Below are 13,028 nucleotides of genomic sequence, written 5' to 3' on the forward strand. Positions count from 1 at the left end.
ATGGATACAAATACAGATATGAATCCGTTTTTGTTTTTTTTGTTCGTTGTTTTTTTAATTCCAAGTTAAGCCATGCCTACTTGGACTTTTAATCTGAATACAGATACAGATACAAATATGGATAGTGTCATTGTGTTAAGTGCCTGACATGGACAACAAAAAAAACCTTCAGGAATGCATAAGTACCTGGAACTACGTTTTACTGTATTGATACAGTGTTGGAAAGTGGGATAAAATCCTAGAAGAACAGACCTGGAAAGAAAAGTATCCAATATAGTTTTAAATTCGCATCATTCAACAGCTGCCCTTAGACTTCAGATATATACATGAGTTTCACATTAACTGGTTTTCTCATCTACGGCAATCTCACACACACACACACACACACACACACACACTACAGATGTTGTAGATGGACATCAGGTTCACAAATCCTGGAGTATCCCTTTAACCACTATAACTCCAAGTGCATGGAAACAGAGTTTCAGAGAAAGCTATGACCACCTTCATATTCTCACACACACACACACACACACACACACACACATACAGTATATATCAGAATTGACCTGCTCCAGTGTGCCTGTCAAAAATAATGTCAAACTAGAGCTACGTTTTCCCGCAGCTTTCTACGCCACACAGCAATCGAGCACTAAAGTGTTACTCAGAGACGTGAGCCACGCCTCCAGATTACAGGTTTGCCACTATATACAAGCGTCCAGAAATCAGAAACAGTATACACACACATGCACACACACAAACGCAAATCTGAAGCCTAGAGGTCTCTGGATAGAAAGTTTAATCAGCACCAGGCTCATTTGTTATCCCGAGACTCGTCCCTATCTGCGGCGTACAGCAGTGTCTCAGTGTATCATGCTCAGCTTCCTGCTTGCCCTCGAACCGTGTGTTACAGCAATTACCAGGTGCAGATAAAGCCAACCTGGAGCTGTGTCCTGGACTGGATGTGTAACCCGTATTATTTTTTTGTTTGAGGCTAAAATGAGGGCAAAAAATCTCCTGGCTGTGTTTAATGCATTCTTCTCTATCTTTTCCTTCAGTATTCTCCTTTTCTTTATGTTCTGTTTTTTCTCTCTGATTGACGAGATCCTCTTTTCGTGGATGCATATACAGGCTACAGATTAGATTTCCAGGTTTAATGCTTCTTTAGGCTACGCCACCAAGGACGAAAAATAAATAAATCAGTGCGATATATGTGCAAAATAATATAGAAACATGACGTATTAGATGCTTGATTAAAACCATTAGACACTTCAGAACTATGATCCTGCAAGACCCAACAAAAAAGTCACGGGAGTGGGCGGGCAGTTGGATATGAAGCTTGCTGGAAAAAGAAAGACCCTGTTGATTTACAGGGGTCAGGTTCACTCCAGTTGAAAAGATTCATTTGTTTATATTTTTGGAAATTAATTATATAAATAATTGGATTTTTGATCTATTGTTATGAAGATATGGGAGACACCGGAAAGCCTTTCCAGCTAAAGCAGTGGTCCAACTAAGTGTGACTAAAATCCACCCAGTTGAAAAGTTAATTCACTGAAGGGGAAAGGACATGAATGATTTGTTGTTAGCTTTTGCTTTGCTCAGACTTTTAGAAATTTGAAATCGCAAACCTCAAGATTTTAAGCCAACAGAAAAACAAAAATTTGCATTATATTTTGCATTTCTGTGTCAATAAACAGGCCATTGTCTAAGGAAAGTAGAACTAACGTCAGCCTGATGTGAGGCGGAGTTACTGTTACCATCTGATCGTTGATTCGGCAAACAGCTACCAAGTATAATTTTTTTTGTTTATTAAACAATGACACTCCATACTAAAAGTTACAGCTTTACTTCTGACTGTTACAAAGCACTGACACTGGAGACTCCTTCCATAACTTTACCATATCAATGATAACACACTTGTTGTAATCCATTTATAATTCATTAATGTGGAGCGCTGCTGAACAAGTCTCTGTGTAAGCTGAGTGAGCACATTAGAGTGAGCGCATTAATACACACCTGTGACTGGTACAGAAAATTAATGAACCAATCAGGCTTGAGAATCCAGCAGCACTCTGGTATAAGTAAAGCCTTTTACGGTATAATATTTACAATATAACACTCCACAGGGGGAAAATAAGATAAAGTTCACAAGCTTCTACAAATGCAGTAATGACTCTGTGAATGAATTTTACATAAATACACCTTTTCAGGCATAAATAAACACAAACGGTTCCCTCCAGACTGCTGCTGTGGCAGTAAAACGGACGCATTTCTGCTAAGTCATACATCACCATCCTAATGGTGCTATTAACATCGCCCGCACCGTCGCCCTCTAAATGAGAACTTTGTATTGTTTGGCTCAGATATGCATAATGACGAGCCGCTAAATGATTCGCAGCATTAACTTTGAATGACATTGAGTACGTCGTGAGTGCTAAGAGATTAAAGTCACCTGCAGGTCTGAAGCAAAGTTAGCTTGAGGCAGCTTGGGGGGGGTATTTATTTCTGGTCATTTGGCTGTAATTTGGCCTCGTCATGACAGTATAGCTGGTCTGGTTGTTTGTGTGTGTATGTGTGTGAAAGAGCGAGAGAGAGAGAGAGAGAGAGAGGAGCCATAATTGAGCTGTCAGTATTCTGTTATGTTGTGACTTTCCAGTCTCCCAGAGCGGAAATGAAAAAAAAAAAAAAAAACAACGTTTTTTTCCCCTTCCCTACAGAAAATGTTATTTTTCATGACACCATGCCATTACTCCTTTCATTCCTCCCCCCACTGATTGCCAGCATCTCCATCAAGATCGCTTCAGTGTGCGTTGTGTAAAGCTGAAGCCCCGGGTCCTGCCATGTCAACACACGGATCGGATGTGCTCTCGCCACGAACGTCTGAAACATTTTTATTTTTGTTTCCTCCTCATCCACAACCTGGCGTCGTCTGTCCAAAGGGTTATGGTTTCTTCGTTTTTTTTTTCCTGGTTCATTCCTGTGATCTCTGAGAGCATCCTCTCTCCTGCAATTCGCTCCAAAAACTAAACCAGGGGTGATGGCTCATTGGCTAACTATAAAAATAAATAAATAAGTACAAAATTGATGTTGGGGTTTCTCGGAAATAAATAAATAAATAAATAAAAATCCCCTGGCTTGAGACAGGCAGGAAGGGTGAGGATATTAAATCATAGTGAAATGTGCAGGAGCATCAGTGTCAGGTCCAAGAAAATCCCCATCTAATGAACTCGTGGCCTCACACACACCTGTGGTCCCTGTTAAATCCAGCTTCTCCTCCATGTAGCTCAGAGAGAGAGAGAGAGAGAGAGATTGAGAGACAGAGAGATTGAGAGACAGAAAGAGAAAGTGCTGAATGATATACAAAGCTTCTTCAGTCCCACCTGTTCAGACTGCAATCCTCACTGATCTCTCTCTCTTCTCTCTCTCTCTCTCTCTCTCTCTCTCTCAGCTCCCAGCGCTCCGCCGCAGCAGGTGACGGTCCTCACAGTGGGAAATCAGAACAGCACCTCCATCAGCATCTCCTGGGACCCACCTCCTGCCGAGCACCAGAACGGCATCATTCAAGAGTACAAGGTAGGAGGAGCGCTCCACTCGCAAAGCTCTACCTGTTATTTACAGGCGGATGAAAAAGAATTCATATGTGCTCAGATTATTTTTCTCTGATTTAATGCGTATTGAGCCATTTAAACAGAGAGAATAAAAGTCAATCAAATACATTACGTTTAATTAAATATAAATATTGGTGGTATTTAAAAAATCGGTAATATCTAACTGACTGAAAACAAAAACAAAAGGAAATTAAGTAATTCATAAAATAATAATATACAATGTTCGTAAAAGTAACTTTAAATAAAAAAAATCACTAAACTATGTGAGACAAGTGAAAAGAAAATTAAAAATTTTAATAAATCTAAAAAAACTAAATTGAAAAATAAATACCTGTGATATTTTTAGAAAGTAAAATCTTTTTTGTTATAACATATTACTTTTTAATGTATTCCAAAAAATGTGGGAAAAAAAAGAATAGTAAATTTACAATTAACTCCGAAAAAGAAATAATAAAATACGATTTTTTTTTTCTGTGTAGTTAAAATACACCTTTTTTTAGGGTATGATATTTATGTATTCAGTTAATGTTCACATCAGACATCAGAATGGGGAAAAAGTGTGATCTCCGTGGCTTTAACCGTGGCATGGTTGTTTCTGCCACATGGTATTTCAGGAACTGCTGATCTCCTGGGATTTTCACACACAACTGTCTTTAGGGTTTACACAGAATGGTGTGAAAAACAAAAAACACTGAGTGGACGACAGTTCTGTGGGTTGAAAAGCCTTGTTTACAGTCGTGGTGAACTGAAAAATATCTCAGCATGAACAAAACATCAAACCTTGAGGTGGATGGGCTGCAACACCAGAAGAGCACATCAGGTTCTGCTCCTGTCAGCCAAGAACAGGAATCTGAGGCTATCATGGCCACAGACTCACCCAAACTGGCCAGTTAAAGATTTTCCAGTCTTCAGCTGTCCAGTTTGGGTGAGTCTGTGCCCATGAGAGCCTCAGATTCCTGTTCTTGGCTGACAGGAGTGAAACTTGATGTGGTTGTCTGGTCTGCTGTTGTAGCCCGTCCACCACAGGGTTTGATGTGTTGTGCATTCTGAGATGCTTTTCTGCTCAGCATGGTTGTAAACAGTGATTATTTGAGTTACTATAGACTTCTTATCAGCTCAAACCAGTCTGGTCCTTCTCTTCTGATCTCTCTCATCAACAAGGTGTTTCAGTCTGCAGACCCTCCACTCACAGGATGGTTTTTGTTTTTCACACCATTCTTTGTAAACTCTAGACTGCTGGGTGTGAAAATCCCAGGAGATCAGCAGTTTCCGAAACACTCAAACCAGCTCATCTGGCACCAACATCCATGCCATGGTTAAAGTCACAGAAATCACACTTTTTCCTCATTCTGATGTTTGATGTGAACATTAACTGAAGCTCTTGACGTGTATCTGCATGATTTTATGCATTGTGCTGCTGCCACACAATTGGCTGATTGTATAAACACACACAACACACACACACATATTTTTTTTTTTTTCTGTTCAGATCTGGTGTTTGGGAAATGAGACACGTTTCCACATCAATAAGACGGTGGATGCTGCGATTCGCTCGGTGGTGGTGGGCGGTCTGCAGGCGGGGCTGCTATACCGGGTTGAGGTGGCGGCCAGCACCAGCGCAGGAGTGGGAGTGAAGAGCGAACCTCAGCCCATCATCATCGGTATGACTAAACACTCCACATCTGCACCAGCTTCTTAACCCATAATGTACAGTCTGAGATTGACTTGAAGCACTTACAGTAGTTTATAAAAAGTAAAGTTTTTTTAAGGAGGCATATTAGCCCAGACGTATTTGCTGTCCTTTTGCTGTTTGTTTCTTTTTACTTTTGCTTCGGTGCTCTGAGAGGAAAACTGTGTATTTAATGTCAGAGTTAAGAAAGTTAAAGCCACCATCAGTCTACATCTAGACGAAATTCCTTTTTTATATCACTTTGCAGAATAAAGCGTGATTCATGTAATCCTTGACCATTCCTGACTGGGTTGACCCATAACTGATGATTTGCCCAGTGACATGCCCTTATTTCCCAAATGTCATCCGTGCTATCCATCTCGACTCTCAGCCTCCGGGAGATATATAAGCCCATATATCAAGCCTGAACTTTGTATGTGTGTGTGTGTAGGGAAAGACTTCCGAGATGTGATTGTGAGCGGGGACAAGAATAACAGCATCACTGAGCAGATCACGGACGTGGTGAAGCAGCCGGCGTTCATCGCAGGGATCGGCGGAGCGTGCTGGGTCATCCTCATGGGCTTCAGCATCTGGCTCTACTGGAGGAGGAAGAAGAGGAAAGGACTCAGTAACTACGCCGGTAAAAAAGATACCTTAGTTTTGTTCTTTTTCTAATTCTCACACAGCGAGACCGGCATGTGGAAGTGTTCCCCAGCTCTTAACACTTTAGTCTGGCTCCTGTTCTTGCATTGGCCATCTTGTATAAACTCTCTCTCACACACACACACACACACACTAAGAGACACACACCCCCCCTTGAAAGCTGTAGCTCTGCCCACTCCAACCTCTTAACACACACTCTTCTCTGCCTTCTTGTTTTGCAGTTCAGTCGTTCACCTTCACCCCGGCAGGTACTGTTCATTTGTCCCGTCTATCACTTTTCCACTCCGTCCGTCCCTCCTCCACTTCCTCCACTTCTTTCCGAGTTCACTCATCGTCCCACGGTGTCCCTCATCCTGTAGCCATCTTGTCAGCCATTTACGTTCCCGGCATCAGAGCACTAATGAAACTAATCTTACTACAAAATTTTGGACCTGTACAGTACTAGATTTGGGCTGAGACTCTCAAAAATAAGGATGTATTTAATTTTTTTTTTTTAAAGTGCAATACTCTTAGCATATTTTCCTCTTTTTGTCATTTTTCAGCTTAACGCAAGTGATAAAAAGAAAATACATTAATTAATCCATATTACTTTACATTAAGGTTCTCTTAATGTTAAAATTACTTATCTGCAAAATAATAAATCAAAACAAATCAACACTTACATCCATTCAGTCAGCTGCTTTCAATCGGAATTTGTAACTGTTACTATTTTTAAAAAAGTAATGTATAAAAAGTTGTTTTTATATGGTTATATCACCTAGTTTTATATGTAATAAGAGGGTGAGTCGAAAGAAAATCTTAAAATTGAGACATAAATTAGAATAGAATCAAATTTCTTTCCAGACACTCAAAATGCTAAAAAAAAAAAAAAAAAAAAAAGGTTTTCATTTGACTCAGGCTCGTAATTATATATCCGAGAATAAAAATAAATTCATTTTTAATATTCTGAATTTTCTTACTTGCGTGTCAGGTGTTTCAATAGTGAACACTATCCAGAGCTATAATGCCATAGTTTTCCATCATCTACAGAAAAAAAATATAATCTAGAAAAGGTTTTTTTTTATTCCTAGCTGCCGTCCTGCAGTTCTGTTTTGCTGGTTTATTATATTAGAAGAAGCACATGCTGAAGATCCTGCCACCTGACAGTACATTTAGTTTTCAATACACATTTCACATGCCAATAACTGATCCATTAAAGAAGAAAGTTTTGTTGATATTTGTGCATCATTCTGAATAAATCGATACCTGCTTTATAATATTTTATCAAGGCCCTAGTCTGTGTGATGGCGTGATGGCCTGTACGTGTACCATCATGTCCGTGTGTATATGTGTGTGTATGTCATTCATTTCGTAATTCAGCTGGAAGGTCATCTTTCATCCTTTCCCGCTTTAGATATTCATCTTTGTATGTTTTTTTTTTCTCTCAGCACTCTGAAGCGTCTGTGGCTTTGTCTCCAACACCATTGGCTATTCGCTCATAAACACACAGCATGCACTCATTTAGCGACCAAAATGTTATCATTACCATAGCTTAAAGTAATCTTTCTATCTACCATATCTGTGTGTGTGTGTAAAATTCTTCCTGTACTGAGAAAAGAGCAGAAAACACTTAGAATGGAAGTCTAAGGGCAGTTGATTAATTTTCTATAACAGCACCTCAGACAATAGTGCAGCTTTAAATCACAGGTTTATATCAACGCGCTTGTTCGAATACATTATCTTTTCTGTAGTAACATTTAGTACGACTTACTCTGAGAAAAAACAGATAAAAATACATAATTGTTGATATAGTGAAATTTTCTGTAAGGAGATTTATTTAGGATTTATGGAAGGAGTCTCCAGTGTCAGCAGTTTATATACAGTGCAGTCAGGAAAGTCTTCAGGACAGAGGAATTTATGCTTTGTGCTTTCTCAGTGGTTCTTTTTTTTATTATTAACTTAATTAATTAGTTATTAGAGAGAGAAAAAAGAGAGGCTAGTGAGGGAACTAGTTCCACAACACTAAAATGTAACTTTAAATGGATGAAAAATGTGTTGTTTTGTGATGTGTCATTATTATTATTATTTTTTTTTTTTAATCTTAATATTAGAAACTGCTGTGGTACAAGAGGAATAAAACACTCCGTTCTAGAAAAATAATCAGCTTTGGGGTGGGTACAGTAACAGAGAATGATCATTTTCCTATAGTCATGTTCTTAAATGAAATATATAAAACACAATTTTAAACTCTAAAACAATACAGGTCTTACAGTAATGATAAATTCTTCCATTTGAATAAGCAGTTCAATCTCAGAAAGGATTTTTTTTAATTCTACATTCGTGACTTAAGATTAAAAACATATTTCAGCAGTTACACAAAGACTCGACTTACGCAGGTGATTAAGCTGATTTTCTGCTCAGCCTGTTCAGATATATTTAACAATATGGCTTCTGCCTTTATTATTCTGTGGCTTACAAAAAGAATAGCACTTCATCAAGCGCAGCCTCTTTTTTTTTTTTTTTTTTTTTTTTGTAGGGACTTTTAAAAAGTCTGAAATGACCATAAGCAGGAACAGATGTCTCATCTATCAGACTAAGGCTGAAAATTGATGGGATTTTAATGCTCTGCTTGTGTCCTCCTGCACTAATTCCTTATTAAAGGAAAGTAAAGTGCATTCATATCGAACTGACTGCAGCAAAGTTGACAATGTGTCCCTGTGGAGATAGGGACCACACACACACACACACACACACACACACACACACACACACACGAATGTGCAGGTATTTGTTCATATGGTTAGTTCACATTCTGCGTTTGCGCTAAGAACTATTCTTGAGGGAAAAAAAAGAAAATACAGGACTTGCACAATGTTATTATGTTCATCCAGTTAAGTAAGAAGGAAATTTTAGCATCTTCCAAACATAGCCATGGCTGCAGATGGTCTACTGATGTGCTCACTGTAGACCACAGAGCAGGGACTCTTCTTAAGTCCATGGTTAGATTGAAGACATGCAAGTGACACACACTTTTAGTGCTGTCTTGACCCTTGTGGGGTATTAATTTCTATTTTAATTAGAAATGAAAAATGACATTTTGTTTTGTAATGTAAATCTGAGGTAGGGTATTTAACGGTTAAGGTAAAGATTTCACCCATAAAACAAGGGAGATGCAAACTTTTGAGCCTGTAATTAAAAGTAACTGTACATTAGACTTAAACTTTTCCAGAAAAAAAAAAAAATTGGTTTGTAGATTAATTGTTTTGTTGTTTTTTTTCCCCACCTAGAAACTAAGGGGGGTATGAACTTTTGCGCTAAACTGTATATCAGAAAACTGCTGTACAGATAAATTTGTTTTGGAATAATCAGTTTAGAAATAAAAGTTTGGCTTGGAAATGGTGAGAATGTGTGAATAAGGAGTAGTTTTCATCTCAGTCAAATTAAACCTGGAGAAAGAGCAGATAGAAGTCAAATTTCATAAATTCAGTATTTGTGTAGTATTTAGAGTGCTGAATATCTCCACATGACTTTAATGAAGTAAAAGTCATCCACACAATGTGCTAAAACTTCGTGTTGAAAATCTTCAATTTAACTGATTTATTGGAAGGTTTATTTAATCGTTTCGGTTCTGAGGATGTGGCAATAATCGCACATTTTGACCTTCATTTGCACTAAACGACCAAAACACAGCTTTCTGAAGCAAATTCATAACTTCTTGAGCCATTACACTGGTATGTATAGTTTTTTCCCCCCCATATCAGACTGGTACACAAAAAAGCCAATGCTATATTTCTAAATGATGAATATTACATATCTGTAAAGAACTCTATCTAAATAAATGGTCAAAAAGTATGGGGAAAAAATCCCAAATTGCTATTTTTCCCTCTCATGCTCCCATAAATATCACCTGTACTAGCTTCTGGACATTAGCTATAATAGCTATAACGATTTTCTTTTCCCCCCTCCCCTCTCTCTCTCTCTCTCTCTCTCTCTCTCTCTCTCTAACCTCAGTGACATTCCAGCGAGTTGACGGAGGCTTGATGAGCAATGGAAGGTATGTTTCTTGTCACTTGTCCCTTTTTAATGCCCTGCTTATTATTTGTATTGTATTACACTACAAAATTTTACATATACCTTGCATTATGATAATTAGCTAATGGAAAGAGTTTTGTTAGCTGTTTGAGAAATCCTTGCATGGATAATGATATTCAAACATACTCTCAAATGTAACTGTATACCATTATCGAATAATAAGGAAATCTGAAATAATTAAATGTTTGGATGAACACAAACAATAGTATTTCTAGCTACACACTTCCCTTAATATGCAGAGAAGCCAACTGTTACAGTTAAGCTTAGCATTTACAAATTCCGTCTCCTTGCACTGGTGATACGAGAAACGCCTGAAAGCTATGCTTTTCTGCTTTTTCAGCTAAAGGAACAATCAGACCAAAAACAAATAAATTCACTTGCTGGTAAAGTCAGTTCACTAAAGAGGAAAGGACGTGTAAAGTGAAAGGCACGTTTGTTCTGTTGGTAGTTACTTAAATTTTGCAGCAACTTAGTCTATGTGAACATTGACCTATGAACTTAAGTAGGTGGGGCCGTGGCCTGTTTGGTTGGTAAAAAAAAGATGGAGGAGCTGCTAGTATTCAAGTAGCCCTCACTCCGAACTTCTGCCTCACTTTTGCTTGGTGCACATCCAGGGAGATTTAAAACTAGCTTGCTAACATTATTCGTGCAGTACATTTACTTCAAAAGCACACCCTCCAGAAACATATTGTTCATCTGTATTGTTCAACTCAACAATATCACATGATCAGCTATCAAAAAAACCCTGAGTGTTCATATTTGAGCCAGCATGTTTCATTTGTTTGATATTTTCCTTTCAGTCCTCGAGTAAAAGTGTTAAGATTTGAACACAACAAAAAAGCGTTCACTTTATCGTCAGGAGATCGCAAGGTCAAATCTCAACAATGCTGCAGCAATTGGCCATGCTGTCTGGGTGGGAGGGGCATACTGTCTGTCCCCTGTCAATCACAGTGACAATAGCCTATCGTTGGTGTCCGTGAGCTCATGTGTGTGAATGAGGGCGGATAGCGGACAGTGGGTTACATCTCCGTGTGATGCAGCGTGAGTAGCAGGTCAAAAAGATGTGGTTGGCTGGCTTCACGTGTCTCAGAGGAAGTACGTGTTGGCCTTCATCCTCCCCGGTTGGGGGCCGTCATACGATAAGGGAGAGCTGGCTGATGCATGTAACTGAACTAGGGAGAAAATGTAAATTTATACAAAAAACCCATAAACAGATAACATAAAAACAGTTCTTGCTAGGAGATGAATATTTGTTGGGCCTGCCCGGTCTAGCCTAGCCTCGCAAATCACTGATTTTATAGTCATATGTTTGATGTATGTTCAAATACACAATCAGCGTATAGCAGCAGAAAGTTCAAGGTTCTTTGATAGCTCCTGATTGTGTGTGTTCTGGCTCAGAAGCCGGCTCTGTCCTTGCATGTGGCCGTTTCATGCAACGACGTTCATCAACCACACGCTATTTCCACATACATCAACCAGGGCTCTAATATCGATATATGACTGATGGATCTCGGGATAAGAGCTGCCTGTTTGTGTAGCCTGCATAACATGAGGAACACACACACACACACACACATACACACACATATCTCTGCACATCTCCCTTCACAGCCGGCTGGTCTCTCTCATAAATCTCACCCCCAAAAAGAATTAGCAGAAACAATTTAAGCAGAGACGGGTTTTATTTTATCATTTGTCACGGCGCCCCCTCCCCGTAAGGCCGAGGCGGACCCCTGCAGTGATAAATTTGCCTGTCACCCCGCCGAGGCAGCAGGGATATGAGCATGTGTAATAATGTAAAAATAATTACCCTGGGGAGAGGCACGCCGACTCGGATAACCCCGCCGGAGCCTTCCAGCAGACTCGGCCTGCATTTCAGTGCAGGAAAAAACCCACGAGGTTCATTTGAATGACACCAGTTACTCAGATCCTCTGGAGAAGAAGATCCAGAGATGCTCACTCCTGCCTTTATTATACCTGACTGGCTAAATCCACTCCAGAGCTGATCTAAAGTGTGTCTCAGATGCCGAACGAGGCTTGTTTACCTAACCACTTGTCGATCTTTTTTGTTTTTTTTTAAACTGAAAGCTCATTATCGGGCCTTGAATGAGCTCAACACGTAAATGAGTTTTATAAGTGATTAAATTATGGGAATCATTCTATAATGATCACCTACTTCCATCAGAATAATTGTAAAACTCTTCAACTGCGTGAAATTACATATTACAAATTCAAATTAAAACCTTAATAAGTATTAAATTGATTAATATGGCTATATATTTTAGGCTAGTATGGCTAGTTAGTTTATTTTAAATCTGGTGAATTTTTGTTGGTTTTTAATGAGAAAGAAGAAGAAGAAGAAATCCAGATGTAGACAACATGAACAAATGGGGGAAAAAAACAATTATAGTCAAAAGGCATATGCGCGGTTGAAGAGACCGATATTGCGCTACACACATATGAATGATACACACATATGAATGATAATTTGGGCAAAAAGTCAATAAAGCAGTAACACAAAGTAGCTATGGGTTAGAGATACTGATCTTGTGCTAATACGTAGAGAAATTCAAAAGCATAAACAAGAAAATGGGTGAAAAGCGATTAAAAATAGCACTGGTGTTAAAAACATCACTTCACCAGCGAAGTTACCCCACCCACGTTAGCGTAAATGCGCTGAATTTGCAAAGTAGCAACCAAATTAGCAATATTCTGGAGCTAATTACACTTAGAGAAAACATCGAGCCCCAGATTTGTTGAAGTGGATAACACACAGGGCCACTCAAACAAGGTAGGAGATGCTGCTAAACTGAGGCTAATGCTAGCAGGAACAGCCTGATGTTGAGCTAGCATACACAAAGATACGTCGATATAGAGAATGTGACTGAAACAAAAAGTGTTTGAAGGACAACAAAGACATTCACTGGTTAAAACCGACAAACTTTTTTTTTTTGCTGAACACACTACTGTTGTAGTTCTGTAATCATTCTTGCTCTAGAATGCTAAGCTGTTTT

At 38.9% G+C, this 13,028-nt stretch overlaps 1 protein-coding gene across 10 annotated transcripts in view; it reads left to right on the plus strand.

Moving 5' to 3' along the window:
• Window positions 1-13,028, plus strand: part of robo2 (roundabout, axon guidance receptor, homolog 2 (Drosophila)) — a 495,378-nt gene that overhangs the window by 445,003 nt on the left and 37,347 nt on the right. For 8 of the 10 annotated variants that reach the window (XM_053239624.1, XM_034310667.2, XM_053239623.1 and 5 more), the window contains 5 exons: window positions 3,452-3,576; window positions 5,101-5,272; window positions 5,732-5,920; window positions 6,165-6,191; window positions 9,934-9,976. In XM_053239624.1, coding sequence (XP_053095599.1) covers window positions 3,452-3,576; window positions 5,101-5,272; window positions 5,732-5,920; window positions 6,165-6,191; window positions 9,934-9,976 — 556 coding nt within the window. The remainder of the gene's footprint in view (window positions 1-3,451; window positions 3,577-5,100; window positions 5,273-5,731; window positions 5,921-6,164; window positions 6,192-9,933; window positions 9,977-13,028) is intronic. The other 2 variants (XM_053239622.1, XM_053239627.1) reach the window with 1 other exon arrangement.

This window comes from Pangasianodon hypophthalmus, chromosome 14 (genome assembly GCF_027358585.1).
Source record: "Pangasianodon hypophthalmus isolate fPanHyp1 chromosome 14, fPanHyp1.pri, whole genome shotgun sequence".
Taxonomy (NCBI): Eukaryota; Metazoa; Chordata; class Actinopteri; order Siluriformes; family Pangasiidae; genus Pangasianodon; species Pangasianodon hypophthalmus.